This window comes from Lutra lutra, chromosome 6, assembly GCF_902655055.1.
Source record: "Lutra lutra chromosome 6, mLutLut1.2, whole genome shotgun sequence".
Taxonomy (NCBI): domain Eukaryota; kingdom Metazoa; phylum Chordata; class Mammalia; order Carnivora; family Mustelidae; genus Lutra; species Lutra lutra.
In genome coordinates, this window is record NC_062283.1 from 51,987,143 (window position 1) to 52,008,896 (window position 21,754).

Sequence of the window (21,754 nt, forward strand, 5' to 3'; positions counted from 1 at the left end):
TACCTTGCTTACATTACCTTGCTCGCCATTATCTCCTTAATGCCTCATACCATCAGGCCCATAGTAGGCCCTTAATAAATACTTGTTGAATGAAACAGTTGTCTTAAACTTAGTGACTTAGAATAATGTATTTTAATACTATAAGCATTAAATATTTATTAAATAAATCAATAATATATATTATTCACATAGTATTACTTAAGTTCTATTCCTATTATAAAATATAAAGTACTTTTTATATGTTCAACAAACAGAATGAAAATATACTTTAAAATTTAGGTAGCCTCAAAGAAATCAATGTTTCATATTTTTAGATTAAAAGACTTAAAGAATATACAATGAATAGGCAAATATAAAAATTACAATTATCTATTTGTAGGTCCTCTCTGCTAAAATATCATTTGTTAATACTGATGATTATTAGTTACTGAGTTCCTATGTCATTATTCATGGATAATTATAGTTTTGATATTCCAATCAAAAATTAGGATACTCTTCTAGTCATAAGCAATTCTGTACATTTAAAACTTGCTTTGTATATACAATGTACAACTTTTATTTTATTTTTTTTTTAATTTTATTTATTTATTTGACAGAGAGAGAGAGAGACAGCAAGAGAGGCAACACAAGCAGGGGGAGTGGGAGAAGGAGAAGCAGGCTTCCTGCTGAGCAGGGAGCCCGACAATGCAGGGCTCAGTCCCAGGACCCTGGGCTCATGACCTGAGCCGAAGGCAGACGCTTAATGACTGAGCCACCAAAGTGCCCCCACAATGTACAATTTTTAAAGGGAACCTGAAAAAAGCATTTACACTCACTCAAAGAGTGAAAATACAGCTGACCAAAAAACCCTAACAATTATAAAGAAAAAGCCACAACCATTTTGAAAATTTGATGAGATCTGTATTAAGCATTCAAAAAAAAATGTAGCATTTTATTCCAACAAACGAAAATGACTATTATAAGAAGGAAATAATTAAATACTCAGTTAAAACAATTAATGACTTAGTAGTATCCAAACAATCTAAAATATCCAGGTTTCTGTCCCTGTGAGTCAAAGAACAACTAAATAAGCTTAGTCAACCAAAAGGAAACAAGTTCCAGAAATACCTGTGTGAAAACGCTTAGCCTAATGTGACTTCAGTCTACTTCCTTTCCCACTTCTGCAATTCTAAGTGACTGTGAATTACATAAGTACTGAAGCTATGGTATGAGATAAGGATAAGCCACAAATTCTATATGCGGTTCTTAAAATGCTTCTTAAAATGCCAACTATAAAGACAAAGTCTAACACTTTGGCTTTCAAACTATTTGAACTTAACCCATAGTTAGTAATAAATTTTACTTTGTAACCCTGTACACATATACTTACATACATACACGTAAACAAATTGAAACATACTTCAACAATACTACTCACTACTTGTAATCAAGTCTGATATTTTACATTCCTATTATTCTGTTTTTAAGATGCTGGTTGCTATTCAACTAATTAACTTTCCAATTCACGACAGGGTCTTAGCCTAGAGTTTAAAACCATTGATCTAGTCACTCTTATGGTTCAGCAAATTATATTAAATATATACATACTTTCATTGTGTCAGAACCCAACAATGTCTGTGAGGAACTCGAAGGAGAGTCAGAATGCTGGAAAAGAAAAAGAAACAAGAAGGACAAACCTAAGACGCATCATACTCAAACAGAGGAAAATGAAGAGAAGCGAAGCAAATGTTTGAATTGCACATTCTAGTCTAAGGCATTACCATAGACAAGGAATCCTGTAAGACCTTATCAATGGTAGCACAGAGCTCTTCAGTTTGCTGCCTGAGCTGTGCAGGGAAACAAAACTGGAAGAATTGAAACCAGGTACTGAGTTAGCAATGAGTTTCGGCCTTTTGTTTCAAAAGCATGGATAATCTGAAGTCATTACCTCCAGAGGTGGGTCTAAAGTGTTGTCCTTGAAGACACCTTCAGTCTTGGCTGGTTCATCGAGTGCCTAGTGATAAACAAAATAGTTCTCTTGTGAGGATTTTAGTCAAATATACATGTAGTAGAAAAAAAAGCCCTGTATCTCAAGATTTCAAAAAGAAAAAAAAAAAGACTTTGAATCATTGATGATGATCTATTATCTGGCATAGAGGCATTGCTCACATCTGTCTATTTTCTCCAATGTAATGAGTATCTTGAACATATGGTATTGAAATAAAGAAAGGAAGCCGAACTTTATAACATATACACTGGAACTTGGACACGTTATACATCCAGATGACACTTGTCCCCTTCAAAGAAATCACTTTGGGAAGTGACACACAGAAACAATGACGTAGTCCTTTCTCAAAATACCACAAAAACTACTTTTGAGAAAATGCTTCAGAGCCAGTTTAATAAGAAACATGCATACACAAGAAAGAAACTTGCCTAATTTTTAATCATTTAGGTATAAAAAATTTGGGTTACTTGATTCGTTAGACTTGGCCTCGGATGACATTCAACTCTTTTGAGAAATACTTTTTGTTTATTGTGATATAGGCCAGGTATCTACTTTTTATTTACTGTGATATAGTTCAGATACCTATTTTAGACATATAGTTTAGATATGGAGAAAGTAAGATGGCACTCCGTACCGTGTTCTTATGCCATTGAGAATAATTAGTTTCACAAAATAATGGAAACCAGTATGCATTCCTCCCTGCTTGCTTTTTCATCTTCCACATGAACCTGAGAATTCATCACTCATTAATTTTGTGTTTATCATCATGTGTATGCCTTTAATTTTTAAAATGTAGCAATATATTTATACATCACTAAACAATATATAAGGTTATGTTGTGCAAATCTTCTAATTTCAGATAAATACAAAATATGATTCTGGAACTTTTTTGTGTTTGCTTGCTTTAAACTACTTTATTGAGAAACGGTTGAAATAGAAAAATCTGTACCTATTTAACATATGCAACTGATGTGTTTGGAAACAAGTATATATCCATGAAACCATGTCAACAGTCTATTGCCATAAACACATCCATCACCTCTGAAAATTTCCTCTTGCCCTTATTATTGTTTTCCATATAGCTATTCATTTAGTTGTTGGACCTCCACATTATATCCCATTTTATGCATATTCCACAACAAAATAGATACTTCTTCTAGTGCTGAATATTTAGGGTGCCCCATATTTTCCCTATTAGAAACTGTAACAACTATCTCCCACGTACACTTTTCTTTATAACATATTTGTAGTTTAAGACTAAAGAAAAAGATAGCTTTTTCAGATATTGTGAAATTGTTCTTTAAAATAATTGTATAATTTTACACTCGTAACTGCAATGAATGAGAGTTCCTATTTTTCAGACTTTGAAGAATCTTAACATCCTGACATACATAAAATATCTCCCTATGGTTTTAAGTTGAATTTGCCTGATAATTTTTGAGGTTGGGCGTCTTTTATGTATTTACTGGTTATTCATGTTTCCTTTTATTTATGTATTCATTGTTCATTGGGTAGTCTGCTTTTTATTCATTTGTTGGAAAATTTTATCTAATTTTGATGCAAAGTATTTGTCAGTTAGATGTGGCACACACGTCTTCACCCAGTCTTGCCTTCCCTTTTCATGATCGCCAATATGTCTTATGATAACAGACACAAGTTTTCATTGCAATACGGTCAAAGTTTTCTTCATCATTTTCCTTTGTGATTTAAGGAACTCTTTCCTAACCTAGTAAGTCATGCCCTTGGGTGGAATTCTTAAAATTTGGGTTGCTTCATATGTGGTCTAAATCCTTCGTGCCTCGCGGCAAAGCTGGGAGTTGGGGATTCTTTCCCAACCACATGGAGCTGTGCCAGCATTGGAGTTTATAAGGACAGTGTATCTCAGCCTTTTCTTTTTTTTTTAACCGGTTTTGATATTCTCATTCACCCAATGTGTAAGAGTCACTCACATAGTTTCTGGATTTTTCTCAGAGGGAATTGTTCAACATATAGCTGTACATTTGGTGTGTCTATGGGAAGACGAAATTTCAGAAGTCTCATACCGCCATCTTGGCCCCACTCCTTTATCATCTCTAATATTTATTTGTGTCTACCTACTTTTTTAAACAATCAGTTTCTCCAGAGAATGATCAATTTCTCATCTCTTAATTGAACTACATATTGGCATTGACCTTCTTTGGCATATTCATATTCCATTTCAGTAATATATGTTAATATCTTTAATTCCTTCCCTCTACCTTTTTTTGGATTTATCCTAACCTTTCTGAATGTGTTCCTTTTGTTGCATTTCACAAGTCATTATATATAGTATGATCACTGTCATTCCATTTTCAATACATCTTTAAACACTTCTGTTAAGATTACCTAGATTCATGGGCTATTTAAAAGAGGTTTTCCCTATTAATTTTTAAAAATGAGGAATTTTCCCAATTTTAAAATTATCTATTTAGTTATGCTATAGCCAGAGAATTTCTTCTTCATAATAGTGACTTTTTATGAAGTTTGAGATTTATGACATAAGACACGGTTTTATAAATATTCCATTTATACTTAAGAAAATATCTATCTTCTGTTGTTTGCAGGCTTCTGCATGTAAGTGTGTGTCTCTCTGATCAAAATTATTGTTTTATTCAATTTATCCTAGTTTTACTGGGTTTCCTGCATACGTGCTCTATCAATAATTGAAAGAGGTATCATAAAATCTCAGGGAATGATAGTGGATTTGTTAATCTCTCCCTGTGATACCAGCAATTTTTGCTCAACATAGTTTGAAGCCATTTTATTAACTACATTCATAATTAGAAGTATTCCTCCCTCATGACTTAAATGTTTATCATTATAAAGTGACCTTCTGTCTCACCAGTAATGCTTTATGTCTTAATATCTACTTTGCCTCATAAAACCAAATGCTTTGATTAGCATTTTACTAGTACATCATTTCATGCCTCTTTTCGACTTCCTACATTCAAACATTAAAAATCAGTGGTTTATAAATAACAGATGTCTAGAATTCATTTTTTGATCCAGTCTAATTTCCACTGTCTTTTAACTGGAGAGGTTAACATTTCTTTTATTACAATTACTTATATGTTTAAATGTTTCTAAAACATTTGTTTTATTTTTGTTTTACTTTTCCTATTTCATTTTTATTCAGTTTTTAAATATTTTAATTGATTAAATATGTTTTTTTCTAACTCATTTGCCCTCCAGTAATTTGGATATCATGGCAAAGAAAATGCTAAATGTTCACCAGAGATTATCATTTTCTTGGACACAGATATACATTTCTTTGGTCTCAAGAATTTAAGTATGATCTTGTGACTTATTCTTATGAAATAAATGTGAGTAGAAGTCATACATAACCTCTGGTGCAAGGTAGCTAAGAGTGGATATGACTTTCCATAATTCTCTCTTCCATCTTCTTCAGATAACTAAGACACAAGATGGAAGCCGACTACCTTCCTAAATCACTGAATTACTAAGAACTCATGTAGAAGAGCAAAAATGAACACTACCAACATGGATACGGAAAGGAAATAAACAATGATTGTGTTAAGCCACTGAAATATCAGGGTTTGTCCACTGTGGCAGTGAGTATGGCTTACATAAAAACTAACATGAATGTTATAGACTATTTTTTTTTTTTTTTACAAATTAACCTTGAAAATTTTTCTTTTTATACCAAGGTCTAAACCAAGCAGTACAAAATCTAGATTCAATTCACATACTATTCAATAATGTAGCAATTGTATAGCTTTCTTCAACCCCTACTCTTGTTTTTATGTTCTAATTGCCTTATAAATATATTTGAATATGCTACCAACATATTATCATGTTTTAATTTTTTTAACTACTTTTTTTTCTTTTTAAAGATTTTATTTATTTGACAGAGAGAGAGAAAGAGATCACAAGTAGGCAGAGAGGCAGGCAGAGATGGGGGGTGAGGGGGAAGCAGGCACCCAGCTGAGCAGAGAGCCCCACGTGGGGCTCAATCCCAAGACCCTGGGATCATGACCTGAGCCGAAGGCAGAGGCTTTAACTCACTGAGCCACTCAGGTGCCCTTCATGTTTTTTTTTTTTTTTTAAAGATTTTATTTATTTATTTGACAGAGAGAGATCACAAGTAGACGGAGAGGCAGGCAGAGAGAGAGAGAGAGGGAAGCAGGCTCCCTGCTGAGCAGAGAGCCTGATGCGGGACTCGATCCCAGGACCCTGAGATCATGACCTGAGCCGAAGGCAGCGGCTTAACCCACTGAGCCACCCAGGCGCCCACCCTTCATGTTTTAATTTTTGCCTTAGTTATATGTATGTTAAAGGAATTTTTACAAAATAGTATTTTATAGTTATCCACATATTTATTATTTTCCATGTTCTGCTTTCCTTCCTGAAGTTCTGAGTTTCTATTCACCATTATTTATCTTCAGCTTGACGAACTTCCTTTAGCATATTTTGTTGTAAAATCTGTAATCAACAAGTTCTCTCAGTCTTCTTTCAGCTGAAAATATCTTCATTTTGTCTTCATTCTTGAAGGGGTTTTCCCCAGCAACATAATAACAACTCTCATAAGAGAGAGTTTTTTCCTCTCTCTCTCACAGCATTTAAAGATGTCATTCCATTCATTGTCTTCTGGCCTCCACTGTTTCTAATGAGAACTTAGTAATTATTTTATTGTTGTTCCTCAGCATGTAATGCATTATTTTTCCCTGACTGCTTCCAAAATTTTCTCTTTATATTTGATTTTTAAGAAGTTCGATTGTAATATGCTCAGTCATGATTTTCTTTGAATTAAACATTGGGGGACTATCTGAGCTTCTGAAAAGAATTACATATTATACCAAATATGGAAAAATTTTGTCTATTAGTTATTCAAATATTTTTTCTACCCCATTCTCTCCTCACCCTCTGTGGCTTTAATTACATTTTGATATCATCCCCCATGTCACTGGAACTCTGTTCATCTATTTGTGTTCCCCTTTTGTTCAGATCAGGTAATTTCTAGCAATTTATCTTCAAGTTCACTGACACATCTGCATCTTCATTTTTTTCTTGAAAAATACAGTGCATTTTCTAATTTCCAATATTGTACTTTTCAACTCTAGAATTTCCATTTGAGTCTGTTTTAGTTTCTATTTTTGTGAAGTCCTATATAACTCATTATCAGCATATTTTCCTTTATACCCTTGAGGATAGTTACAAGAACAACACCTGGAACATCTTTGGGTCACTCTCTGTGAATTACATTTTCTCTTTGAGGATGGTTTAAATTATCCTGCTTCTTTGCATGTCTAGAAATTAGTAATTTTGTATCCTAACTATTTTGTTGTTATTGTTTAGTTTTAGCAGGCACTTAATTCAGCTCCAGACTCTGTCTCCTTGATGGTGGGCAGCAGCTGGAATCTCTGTTTAGTTATTTTATCCTTAGCTGAGGTTAGCTGGGCTTAACAGGCACATGTGTAATTCAGTGGTAATCCAGGGGGTTGGACAGAGTTTATATGCAACATTTAGGGCTTCCTTTCTGTGACTCATTCTTTTCCCAGATTCTCCCCTCACTTTCCAGATCCTGTGTAACCCTCCATTCTCTTCTCTGATTCCTCATCCAGTAAGCCTGCTGGTTTCTTGCTGAGTTTTTGTTTGCTTGATGGTGAAGAGACAAAGAGCCTCCCATAGATGAAAAACTCAGAAAATTTGGAAAATCACTCAATTCCTTTATCTCTTTACAAACATTGACTATTGTAATTCAATGACTATTGAAATTCAACCTGCTCTTGGTCACTTGGTTCAGTACTTTTAGACAATGATTTTTTTGTATTTTGCCTAGTTTATCAGAGTTATCTACAAAAGAATTGGTCCAATACCAGCTACTGTTCATTTCCTAGAAATATAATGAGTCAAACTCATTTCAATTCATTAGCATAAATTTTCCTTATCACAGAGACCGCGTAAATTCAAATCTCAAACCCACTTCAGGGTAGGCTTATGGTTAAAGATTCTCTTTTTTCCTACCCTGAGCCCAGGCTGACATAAGAAAATTTGCTTGTCATTTCCCTTTGCAAATTTCTTTTTTCTTATCCATCTTTTTTTTTTTTTTTTTTTTTTTTGACAGAGATCACAAGTAGGCAGAGAGGCAGGCCGGGGGAAGCAGGCTCCCCACTGAGCGGAGAGCCCGATGCGGGGTTCAATCCCAGGACCCTGGGCTCATGACCTGAGCTGAAGGCAGAGGCTTTAACCCACTGAGCCACCCACTGAGCCACCCAGGTACCCCTCTTATTCATCTTGTAATTGAGAATGTAACTCTTCAGAAACCCTGGCTTTATGACAGGGAGGCAATTCCAGTCCTCGTCTCACTCAGCCCCAAATCTTTCTCTCCCTTCACCAGTTTGATAGTAAATCCCAATCTCTATGATTAGTGAGCATAATATCTTCTGAATAACTAAGCATTCTGAACTTCAACTTGCTTTTGGTATTTGACCCTTGGGAATTGCCCTGATTTTTTTATGAGCTCAGCTTCATATTTGGGGTGAACCACTTCCAATTGCTGTATTCAACTGGAAATTACAGGCTGTCCTGTCCTGTTATTTAGATTTACCTTGATTCTTCGTTTCCTCATTATCAGTCTGATATACGCATATTCTGACCAGAAAGTGTCACACAGGCTGTGGAACCATGCAATCTAAGACTCAACGGAATCAATTTTTCCCCTTCTAACAGACCCAGTGACAGAACAGACCCAGGACTGTTAATCTTCACCAACAGGAACCATGGGGAGATGCTGGTTGTCATTTTGGCCTAGGATATACACCTCAGAATTCAGAAAAGTTGCATCTAAAAATAAGAATTTACCTTCTTCTCATTTCAATAAGTCACAAAGGAAAATATTGTCTGGATTTTTTTTTTTTTTTTTTTTTTGCAAAATCCACTCTTCTGCAGTAATTAAAAAAATATAAAACATTATCTATGATAACCTAATAGAAATGCATTAGATTGGCGACGCGTGGATGTCTCAGTGGGTTAAGCATCTGCCTTCGGCTCAGGTTATGATCTCAGGGTCCTGCAGTGGAGCCCCGCATCAGGCTCTCTGCTCAGCAGGGAGCCTGCTTCCCCCTCCCCCTCTGCCTGCCTCTCAGCCTACTTGTGATCGCTTTCCCTGTCAAATAAATAAATAAAATCTTTTTAAAAATATATGTGAGATTGCCTCTTTCTAACCATAAAAAATTTCTCTTTTGCCTTCCTTCTTTTTCCTCTAAACTTACTAGTCATGAGTAATGGGTAGCAAGAACAGAAAACTTCATAAAGATAACTCCTAGCTGGTGTTCAGATAGTTTAATTTTTCTCTGACACAGTGTCTTAATTACCTATTTACCTTGAGGTTATGGGCACGGCCAAATACACAACCCCGCCACTGGGCAGATAGAACCAACAGTTTATTAGTCAGATATATTCACAGCCTAGAGGAAGAGAATGATGCACACCACACTGGGCCACACAAGGGCTGTGCTCAGGCACAAAGTAAACGACCAGGGGTGGTGGAAGACAGGCTTTGTAGTATCAAGAGGGTGACGTACATGTCCCCTGGTTTGTAGAAAGTTGTGATTGGCTTGTTTGATTCAGTAGAAACTGTACATGGTCAGTTTGATAAGGAGGGTTAGGGGACCTTTATCTGGGGGTGGACAGTGGGGGTGGGGGAATTTGAAGTTAGGCTACTTGAGACCCCTCTAATTTCACTATTACATCAAGGTGGCACATAATATGGGGCCTTAATTTTAGACTTGATGCCATACGACTTCTAACTACAATGATAATTATGGAGAAGAAAAAAGTCAGAAATTAATGAGAAGGACTAAGAATAAACTCCTTAGGGGAACAGTTTGATCCAGCCTTTCTTTACCTTTTCAATAATATCTTCTATTTTCTCTTCATTTGCAAGCTGCTCTCCAACCATGAAGAACCACTTGAGTTCTTTGACCTTGTAACTGCATGTTATTAACTCTGCCTAGATTGTCCTTCCTTCACTCTCAGCTCACTTCACGAATTCCTGTTCACCCTAAAGATGCTAATCAAATTCCTTCATGAATTATTTTTGGCCCTCATATTAGGAAAAGTCTGGCATTCCTTCCTTGGGCACCATATCACTTTGTACATACTTTAAACATATGATATCATAATTACTTTTCAACAGTATCTCTACCCAACTGGACCATTTGTCCCTATCACAATCGGAAAAATATGGTATTTATCTTTATAGCCCCAGGATAGAGCCAGTGATCAATAAAGATTCTTAGGATGAATTGAAAGGGTAAAGTAACAACTAAATGGAGTTAAATGAATAAGTGAATCATACAAATAATATGATTTTAATCCTCCTCTGTAAAATGTTCTAGAGAAGTAGTTTAAACCCTTTGAATATTTTAAATAACAAATACTTTATTTTTTTTGCCTGCATTTCAATTAAATTTGTTTACCATCAAAGAGCTGAGCATATGATTGGTGCTAATATAATGAGGCGGTGTTTTTTCAGCCACAATCAATAAGGTTAATATCTTGGTTACTCTGTAGGAACTTACTCTAGGCAAACACAACTTTCAGGAGGCCATTCAATGAATGAAAACACTATCTACTCAGAACCCTTGGAAAATTAAGGAAGATAAATGGAATTAGGTGAATAATGCTGAAACTTTGAAATAGGGTAATACTCAGAGTGCATTAAAATTTGGAGAAAAGGTTATTTTGAGTTTCAATAGCTTGGAAAAGTATTAGAATAGATTTTTTTAATTAATGAGGAGTTATTTGTCAAATGTATCATCTTGATCCATTCCTTCTGCCAGCCTTAAAGAGTTGTTTTGTTTTGTTTTTTCCCTGTGGTACAAAACTATATTTAAATGAAAATTTATTAAATCTCCATTAAAAGAACTCTAACCATAGACTGCTTTTTGACACCTTAGCCAGCAGCAATGTATTGATTTTTTTTAGATTTATTAATTTTGAATGAAGCTGTCTCAAAATATTCTCCAATATAAGAGTTTTATTAAAAACATATATTTTCTACCAAATTGGACATCAATTTTTTAGCCAAGTGAGACATAAAGGTGAATGCTTTGAATCTTATTTTTTAAATATTCTTAACTAATGTAAGTTATGAGGAATATTTTCATTAAAAGTAGTTATCTTGTGACGCCTGGGTGGCTCAGTCAGTTAAGGTCATGATCCTAGGGTCCTGGGATCGAGTCCCGCTTTGGGCTCCTTGCTCAGTGGGGAGCCTGCTTCTCTCTCTGCCTCTGCCTGCCACTCTGCCACTCTCTGTCTCTCTCTCAAAAATAAGTAAATAAATAAAATCTTTAAAAAAAAAAAAGCAGTTATCTTTTGCTCAGAACAGCCAACTGTGGGGTCCAGTTTTTAAGAAGAGACATAGTAAATCCAATTTTTAGTAGAAAATAGTTTCTGAGCTCAGCACTACATTATAATTAAGAGGCAAGGACTCTGAACGAGCACTGTAAATCAAAGTTCTTATGGGAATACATGCCAGTAAACTATAACAGGTGCTTCTCACCTGAAAAGAGAACCCTGGTGGAACTGCAGGCACTTTTAAGTCAGATATATTATATCAATCTAACCTGCTTTCTGGAAATGGGATTAACTTCTAAAAATCTAAAGACAGCATGAATCAATTGTACTCTAAACAGAGCCAGAAAGCAAACTACTTTCAAAGGAAGACTAACCTAAAAGGGCTTGTAAACTTTTTGTGATGCCTAGACTATCTAATTAGATTGGGCTTCAAAAATGTTATGGGCCAGTTACTCTGTTTCAGTCATGATCAAATTAACCCCCTCCCATGCTAAACCCAAGTGCTCCTACACTTTGTTAATCTGACCAGCTATGTATCTGGTAGAATAAATCCTCTAAAGACTACAAAAGACTTGTTTGATTTTCAGTCATTAACACAAAAGCTTTTGTAGGATTAGAGATATCTTCAACAAAATAAATCTCACTTTGATTATATAGTTGAAGATTCGGGTCTGAATAGCATTCAGATCTGAAGAAAAGGGGGAAATGTACACTGTAAGCCAAAAGGGCTTCCGGATACTTAAAAGTACAGCTTCTTTAAAAATACAGATGTATTTATCCTTACATTATTTTCATGATTGGTTTAAAATATTTAACAATTGAGGAAATCTACATGGTGTTTATAATCCCAAAAACACTGAAGGGTTGATCATCTCTTCCTACCACACAGAAGGAAGGGAATTTGTGCAGACCATTACAGCCTATTTCAAAACCATTTATTAAGGTTCAATAACAGGAGAATTCATATTTTTCCTTCATTTAATCAAGGTCGTCAGAAAGGTGTGCCTTGCTTCCAGCTCTAACCTCTTTCATTGTAATGTGACTCATCTCAGCAACTCAAGGAGTCAGAGCTGGTTGGTAAACTTTCAAGTCTCGGGGCTAAATCATTTCCCATTCTCTTTCATTGTTTTTCACTAAAACAAAAACAAAAACAAAAATTTTTGTTGCTCTAACTTGATGAGGATTTTAATATATTTTAGCACATAATGGAAAAAAAAAGCATTGTAGACAGAAATCCAAAATCATCATTTCTTGCTCAGTGTTTCACTTCAGCTAGTTGATGTCACTTGCATGGTAAACAGGAAAAGGCTGGGAGATAATCATATAAGGTCCAATTCAGCAACATAATAGCTCTGCTGCTTTGCGGGATTTACTTGGCATCTTTGAGCATCAAAATCTTCACAGAATTGTAAGGATAGCAAAACATTTAGCTCAGTGTCTGATTCACCAGAATGTTCAATACGGCAGCCATTATGATTGTATTTTTGAATTGTTAAAAGGTACCAGGTCTAAAATCAATTTACTTCCCTCATAGAAGAAGGTCTTTTATAGCTTTTATATGTTAAATAGAATTGATGAAGTTTATTCTACCCTAAAGAAGGATTCTTAATTATCATCGCCCAAATTATCATACATTAGGGTCCTTAATTTTTATAATTTTATGAGCAAAAATTTGCCTTAAAATCCTATGAAATAAAATTGGACATTTTAGTGACCTACTCAGCTGCAAACCAAAGTAATTCATTCAATGAACACCTAACAAAAAACTACTATATTCCCTCAAATAGTTCATAGTAGGAAAAAAAAAAAAAGCTACCGACATGTATAATTACATATGGCTTGGTAAGGACTTTAAAAGAGACACGTGCGGTATACAACTGGCTGAGGAGAACCAACTGGAATAGATTTGGGTCCTGGGCATTTTTCCATTGCTAGAGAAATGGGAACACATTTCCTTGTACTAATCAATTAAGAGATGCCTCTCTAGTATAGGCCATATGCTAAGCTAGCAACCAGATTTTGTTAGATTTTTGAGACATGCAGAGATCTTAAAATATCTCACCCAAAGACATATGTTTAATCAGATTAAAGTTTACCAACTCATGCTTTAAAATTTTAAGCTGGCAATTTAGAATAAATTGATTTAAAAACCAACAAGACATCTCGAATCTTCACCTTTCCATTTCTATAGCACAATTTTTACAATTGTCTTCAGAATGGCTATTCTCTAACTTCCTTCCATTGGGAAAAAATAAAATAATTTTTATATTAACTTTTACTTAAATAATTAACCCTATAATTTAAATGTGCTATTTATAGAATTGAGCTACTCTATTATCCTTCTTTCAAACTCACATAGCTTATAAATTAAAAATGTCTTGAAAATGGCAGATAACAATGCCATTTGTTAGAAAATGGCACCTAACTCTAGCCTTGATTTTATCCTGAGAAATACTTGTGAAGAAAAGAACAGAGAACTCAAATTGCTTTAAAAAATATGCTTTCATGAAAAATATTTCATGGAAAAATATGAATCACTTGTGAAACAATAAGGATGCACACTGTTTTATATCATGGAAATATTCCTTTCTCTATGTTTCCTTTCCTTAATATAATTTCAAAATAAAAATAAAAAGCCATTTATTTAGAATGTTACTATGAGTCCTTCAATTTAATTTTCACTTTGTACCTATTGCTATCAGACTCATATGATAAGAAGAAAAATTAGTCAGTAAGAGAGAGTAAGATCTTTAACATTCTCTGAACAGAAGCACACAGAGCAAGCCTAAAAAGTAATGTCCATTTCAAAATTATTTCCTCTACAATATTGTTGAACATGTCATAATAAAGTTTGTGGGCAGTCACAAACACAAACTGATCTGATTACTTTGTTCCTGCTTTATAATCACTTGTATTTCATCCTCATCTCAATCTTGGAGAAGATGATTATTGGTAGGAGATGAAGCCAAAGACTCTGAAACTAACACATTAAAATACGCCTCACATTTATCTCTTCCTATAAAGTCTTAGTTAAGGCTTAAGCTAAAAATGCTTTCCTCCTAAATGTTCATGGGGGAAAAAAATTACAGAATACAGAATAAGCTATAAATTTAAGTTTTGATGCAGACAATAAATTACAGAACAGAACTACCAGAAACCTCATGTCTCCTGCCAACAAAATGTACTCTTTTGAAAATGATGGGTTTCATCTAGGGGTGATTAAAGCTGAAACCAATCCAGCGATTCAATGATAGCTTAATATGTGATTGAAAGGGATGCCTGTACTTCAATTTGGAGAAAATCTTGCTTTTAAAAATAGTATTATTTCTTAAAGTGATTCCAGTTCCTCATTATACCATATACTATAAAATAAAATGTGGTATAAAACATCAACCGTGAGTTTAATGTGTTTGGGAGGGGATAATTATTAAACTGTCTAAATTAAATTCGTTAGTTCTATTTTTAAGGCAATCCACAGCATAGACCCTAACCAAACATTATAATGGCACTGCAGCATCCCCATTCTCTTTAATTGTGATGTTCTGTGTGATATTAAAGGGGTCTCAGAAAATATTCCAAAGTGTTAATTCTTCCCCAAACAGAATTTCTGACAATTAGAGTCTTAATTTTCCCCCTCAATTCAGAAATAAGTCCCTTTGATTTTAATGGTATAGGTTGAGTTCTATTATATAAACAGATGGATAAAAAGACCTTAATTACCAGATTTTTTTAAAAACTACCACCATGAAAGGAACATGGAAATATTTAATTTTAGTGAATATAGAAATAAATGCTGATAAAATCTCAAGTTTAGACTTTTGTTATTTAAAAATCCTTTAAAAATCCTTACAAATTAAAGTTTCTCATGGAGAAACACACAATATAGAAAAGCCAGCCCCCCCTCAAAAAAATAGATTATACAAAGGCTCTAAAGAAAAAACAAACATATGTCATATCTTGATCTTTGAACAATTCATATATTTGTGGCCCAAAACCAATTTCTCTTAGCCAAGAGACTAGTGCTTATACAATAGTCAGTCCTAGTGTTTATATAGTAGTCAGTCCTCCCTAGAAAAAACTATTGTAAGTTTGATGTCATGATATTTATATTTTCCCATAGAGTCTGTCTTATTCAAAATTTAAAACAAAAACAAAACAAAACAAAACAAAAAAACCCTCCTATATGCACTCACATTAGGTTCAATACACAGTGATATTATCATATACATTTATGAAATAGGTTTATGATGATTATGGAAATTAGTGATTCTTCATTTTGAATGACTAATAGATGGTAATCTCTAAAATCCATTTACTTGGAAGAGAAGAGAGCTAGTAGACAAGAGATTCTGGAACCAATAATGACATCCAGCCTTTCCTTTCAAACATCTCTAAAGGAGAATTAACTCTAATTTTTCTAAACAGAAAACTAATATAGTGGTAGCCCACAGGTACATGACAATGTACTAGGTTAGGTGAGACAAGTATGATGGAGGGAAACCACCAGGCCCCTATTTACTTCTCCTGGCTGCTGAGGAGGAAAGTTTCTCCCACTTCTGTAGGGTCAGACACTGTGGCCATACTTCACAAAAATCCATCTGAAATGGGCCCAGAGTCTGCTGTGAGAAAACACTGCACTATGACTCAACATAAAAGCCCCAGATAATAGGATAAGGGACCACTGCTAAAATGGTCACTTCCTGAATCCTCCTGAGCCTCCTGAAATCAGTGATTAGGCCCATCTCATCTTTTCTTGGGCTATATAAAAGGTAGAAATTCAGAAGAGAAGCTAGAGAAAAAGTGGCAGATCTCTCTCTCTGCAGTCTGGCGACTCCTCAGCTCCCCAGCTGGAAGCATTCACAAATATAAAACATGGACTCTGGACCACATGTAGATAAATTCGAGTTAGTTACCAGAGATTAGAATAAAAGAGATGCTGCCCACCAAAACCCATCTGCATGCTACTGAGTATCTCCCACTAATGATTCCTACAGTTTAGATAAGAGATCATGCAAAGATTTCATTACCCAGATCATATTAAAACAACAAGAAAGTAAATTCATAAACCAATGTTCAAGATACACCTGGTTGGCAAACACTAACATTTTGACAAATGATAATAACAGCATTTGAAACACTCTAATTACACAGAAAAAAAAAAATAGGCTTAATACACTGAGATAGATTACCTAAATAAATATAAAAATAACATGAAATGAGTAATTTCTTCGATTTGGGAATTGATTTCACTTCGATTCTGATATAATCCTGCATTTGGCCTTCATTTGAACATATGTAATGTGCTTATTAAACAAGAGGCTTTAATTTAATTTACCTACTGAAGCAGAATCCTGTAATTTTATAATTAATGACTCTTAATAGCAAAGCAAAAATGCCCTAGAGGCATGTGGAAGCAGCTGGGTCACTGGAAGTGATTTCGGCCCTCCCTCCCATTCATGGACGCAGCATCAATGGCTGGTGAGAACAGCCAAAGAGGTTTAGCCCATGCTGGGATTTAAGGAGCTAAGCTGGATACTCAGCTAACATGTTTCTACCCTGTAGAAACCACTACTAGTCACCAAGTATTGACTGGCCAGTTGCCCTCATGTAACCCCATTTTGATCAATGTGAAAAGAGGTGGAAGCTCTTAAAATTCCAGAGGACGGGGATCTCTCCAAATCCAAATCAAGTTTCCTAGGCCTGCTTTACAGTGGACTGGACAATTCTAAGCCCATATTGAGCCTCTGGTGATAAATCAATGATGTCTCAAATTCTGTTCACCGAGATGCTTTCATCATAAGACCCTAAACTAAGAGCAACATTTTAGTAAAAGCAGAACTTCAAAACAACCATTTTAGAACACATAACAAAATGACACTAGAAACATAAAATTCCCTCTGCTTTTGAGCCAACACTGACCTTCTGTTCCAAAAGCAATGTGTTTGTAGGGATTGCTGCAAAAGCCTTGTAGCTTGACTTGGTCTTGTATTGCTAGAATGAGTAACCAGAAAGCAAGAGTGGAGATGAAAAGGGGGAAGAATAGAACATAATTTTAGACTAGGTCTGCCAAGTTAAATGACACGTTATCAAATGAAGAAAACAGTTATTACAACTTGTTTTTAACAGAAAAAATTAGCTTACCATGTTAATATTTTATTAGAATGAGAAACAAAGGAATATCACAGTAAAATATCAGTCTAGGGATTATAGACAATTATGTGCTATACAGTTTCAGAACTTAAAAACATCCATTTCTACAAAGTTACTTATAAATTTCTCATAAGCAGTGTGTCCCCCCATAGGAGTACTACTAGTCTATAAATGTGGGTGGGGTTTTTTTGTTTTGCTTAATTCTCAAAGGAAAGGGGCTCTTTTTAATAGTGCCATAATTTACAAATGTTATGCCAACAAATCTAATTGAACTCTTGATACATTCTCTTGCATCATTCGTAAAAACAAGGGTCAGAATACATAAAATTTAGCAGTAATGTTTAATAAGTAGCATATTTTGAATAGATATAATATCAGCAATTTAACTCCATAATGAAAAAGATTCAAAGGCCAAACTTTTGATCCTCAATTCACTTTTTTAAGCTTCATCATCTCCTGCTCTTTCTAATGAAATGATATTGATGAATCAAATGATGAAACATCCTGAGTTTTAAATAAAACGCAGAGTAATATAGTTCAGTTTCATGCAGTATTTGAAAGAGAGGGTGGAGCATGAGGAAGCTGTATAAATCAGGATACTATGCATAATCAAAAGCCTGGTTTTGATATTTCTCTGAGTCCCATGCTGCTTAACCAAGGTCAAGGCTCTTATTGCTTCAAAAGCCTATGTCTCAGACAGCTTCCCCAGGGGTCCAGAGCCAGCTAGAAGTTGGTAGAGGACTCCAAGCCATCTTAGTCCCCTGGGCACACCACAGGATCATAGAAGACATGATAGTCAAATAAAATAAAGCCTTGAGTTTTATGGATATAACTGATATAATCTTCCATTAAAATGATGTGAGGAAGGGGGAGTAATACATTCATTTTCCTTACGAAGAAGATGAGGTAGAGAAAAATAAAAATGCCAGGCCTGGGGGAAAAGTCTCGGATGCCTTCAAGCCCTTGTCTCCATATTGACCCAGCACTGCTATAGTCGCCATATGACATATTCTGGATAAGGACTGAAAACGAAATGCCATCTCTTTGTGGAGAGTAATAGCTGGCACTTAGGACCAGACAAATTATATACACTGCCTCATTTAATTTTACAGAAGCCCTATAGCTAAAGAACCATTAGGGAAGGGAGGCACAGTATAGTCAAGTGACTTGTCTAAGATACACAGCCCGTAAAGAATAGAAACAGGTTTGGAACCCAGACCTGTTTGGATCCAATATCCATGCTTTCTCTATGACATAATATTTTCTCTCAAAGAATACCTAGGCAGACAAAGAATATATAATAGAATATATCATTACTATTCCATGATGATTTCATAGATACTTAATTGTAATAATAGTTTTAATAATAATAATAATAGCTAACACTAACTATGAGCCAGGTTCAATTCTAGAAGCTTTATGTACATTATCTCATTTAATTATCACAGCCACATTATTGGATAGATTCTAAAGATTTTAATTTTATTTATTTATTTGACAGACAGAGATCACAAGTAGGCAGAGAGACAGGCAGAGAGAGAGGGGAAGCAGGCTCCCTGCTGAGCAGAGAGCCCAATGCGGGGCTTGATCCCAGGACTCTGGGATCATGACCTGAGCTGAAGGCAGAGGCTTAACCCACTGAGCCACCCAGGCACCCCTACTGGATAGATTCTAATCACATTCAGTTTATATATGGAAACTAAAGTATAAAGATGTTAAGTAACTTATCCAAGGCCACTAGGTAGTAAGTCATAATTGGGATTTGGATGCAGGCATGCTGGTCAACAGCTATGCACTTATCTATGATAGACCCTTGCCTCTCATTTCAGGACACACAGTCACTTACATTTTCAGTTCTCCTATCCCAACTGCCCTGGAGTATATACTGGGACAAGCCTATACAGAGAGATATACTGTTACTGCACACATAATGCCATATAGTCTTAGAATTAGAAGTGATATTAAAGGCATCTGGTTCAACCCTCTCATCCAAGACATGAAACTCTCTGATTGATCCTCTGTTCAGCTACCACATGAACTCTTGCCTACCTCTCAAGTCAGCATGTTCAGCCTAATTGTAAGAAGTGGCTTTAAAAAAAAAAAAAAAATCTCCCTTATACTGAGCCAAAATATGCTTCCTGATAACTTACTCCATTGGTCCTTTCTACCAATCTTGGAGTGATGACACATGCAAAGAGCTCAATTCTGCACAATAGTTGTACAGCTGTTTCCACCGCACCTCTCCTTACTGATCCTCAGTTGAAGAATGTCACTATCCTTATCACCTTCTTCTGTCAATATTCCTTTACAAATGTTGAAAAGTGGTGTGTTGGGGTGCTTGGCTCAGTCAATTAAGTGTCCAGCTCTTGATTTCGGCTTGGGTCATGATTTCAGGGTCATGAAATTGGGCCATGTCAGGTTCCACACTAAGCATGGAGCCTGCTTGGGACACTCTCTCCCTCTCCCCTTTCCCTCACTCATGCACTCACTCCCTAAATAAATACATAATAAAATCTTTTTTTAAAAGGTGTGTGTTAAACTAGATGTATTTTTAACACAAAGTAGAATATAATCATCACCTTGAAGATACTGACAATAAAATCAATTAATACAATGAAGATGATACTAACTAGAATGGTCTCTTTGGCTTTTGCAGTCAGTTTAGAATATACAAGAGAGGGAAGTTAGAGTCATTTCCTATTGTTGGATCACACCGAGTATGCTAATTCCCTAATGCTTTCATCTTTTTTTCTTTAACATTCATTGAAATTAAATTCTGTCATGTAGTTATGCTTTTTTTCTCTAGATGCCAAACTGTACTTCACGCATTATCTCTATCCAGCTTCATCTGATTAGTTTTGGTTTCTTATTACAAACTATGAAGACAATAATTTTTATATTATTTCATGAACCATCTTGTTAGGCAAGTCTTTTTTATCATCATTCAAGTCACATACCAAGGATGGAGAACTCTTACCTCCTGGGTCCTACCAAGCTGGTGGATATCAATCTATCCTATAACTCTATTTATTTATGACAGTTCAACTAATTGATTCATTCAACAAAATATTATGGAACACCTACTTTGTGACCTACATTGTTCTAAGTATTAGAGATTCAGCAGTAAACAAAACATCCAAAGCCTTACTCTCTAGAGGTTATACCCTAATAAACAGAGCCAAACTAAAAGCAAAGAAATGAGAAATCAAAAGAAAAGTCATGGAGAGATAAATAATTCACAGAAAATTCAAATAGTGTGTTGGAATAGAAAGTGACCTCAAGGATGTGTTAAAATGGGCACTCAGAACAAATGTGAGTTCACAGAAACATGCCCTTACACCTCACATACCTTTCCTTATTCATGATATCATGAAAAACATCACAAAAGCTGGAACTTGGAAAGCAATTCAATAAACATTACTTGCTTGAAGAAAATGTCTGACTTCCAGTTATAACTGATTTTGATAACAATCACAAGAATATAATCATCTTCAGAATTTACCTTCCCTTTTTTCGTGAAAAATAAAACATATGGCTCACTTCTTTTCCAGCAAATCTCCTCTATTTCCTATCATTTACAATAGAAGTAGAAATTTCATCTGTTTGAGGCACAATTTATCTAGACCAGGAGATATGAATTTAGAACATATAGATGTTTCCTTCTAGTTCCTTTATGTGAGTTTAAGACATATGTAGTCTTTCTTTTCAGTGTGAAAATCATTCTTGTTGACCTTAGAGATACTTTTTGGGTTCACTATAGTTCTTTAGGTTTCTTTTAACAATATTCTAATTTGAAACATATTTCTTCTTTAGCATTCCAAGTTTCCGAGGTGTTAAATTAAATTCATTGGTTTCCTTTGCTTGGTTTAAAATTACAAATCACTCTAGTCAATGTTAAGTATAACTTAAATAGTAGGTTCTAGTGTTATAGGCTGTAATCATCATCAGCTGATCGTAGAAGGTAGAACTGACCAGCCTACCCTGAATCCAGCAAAAAATTCAATAATATTTTGTATCTCTCCAATTTGTACTCTATGCTTTTGCTCAACATTCAAAAAATATTTTTTTTCTTTTCTCTTTTTTTCTTTCTTTTCTTTTTCTTTTCTTTTTTTTTAAGAAAGAGAAAGCCTATGTGGAGGTAGGGACAGAAGGAGAGGGAGATGGAAAATCTTAAGCAGGCTTCACGCTCAGTGTGAAATTCAATCTCATGAGCCTAATATAAGATCGTGACACAAGCCAAAATCAAGAGCCAGATGCTTGGGGCACCTGGGTGGCTCA

General features: G+C 35.0%; 1 protein-coding gene across 4 annotated transcripts in view; it reads right to left on the minus strand.

The window, feature by feature from the left end:
- Positions 1 to 21,754, minus strand: part of MLIP (muscular LMNA interacting protein) — a 250,607-nt gene that overhangs the window by 84,567 nt on the left and 144,286 nt on the right. For all 4 annotated transcript variants that reach the window (XM_047733786.1, XM_047733789.1, XM_047733788.1 and 1 more), the window contains 4 exons: positions 17,246 to 17,317; positions 1,928 to 1,993; positions 1,761 to 1,844; positions 1,588 to 1,644 (listed from right to left, as the gene is read on the minus strand). In XM_047733786.1, the coding sequence (XP_047589742.1) occupies positions 1,588 to 1,644; positions 1,761 to 1,844; positions 1,928 to 1,993; positions 17,246 to 17,317 (279 nt within the window). The remainder of the gene's footprint in view (positions 1 to 1,587; positions 1,645 to 1,760; positions 1,845 to 1,927; positions 1,994 to 17,245; positions 17,318 to 21,754) is intronic.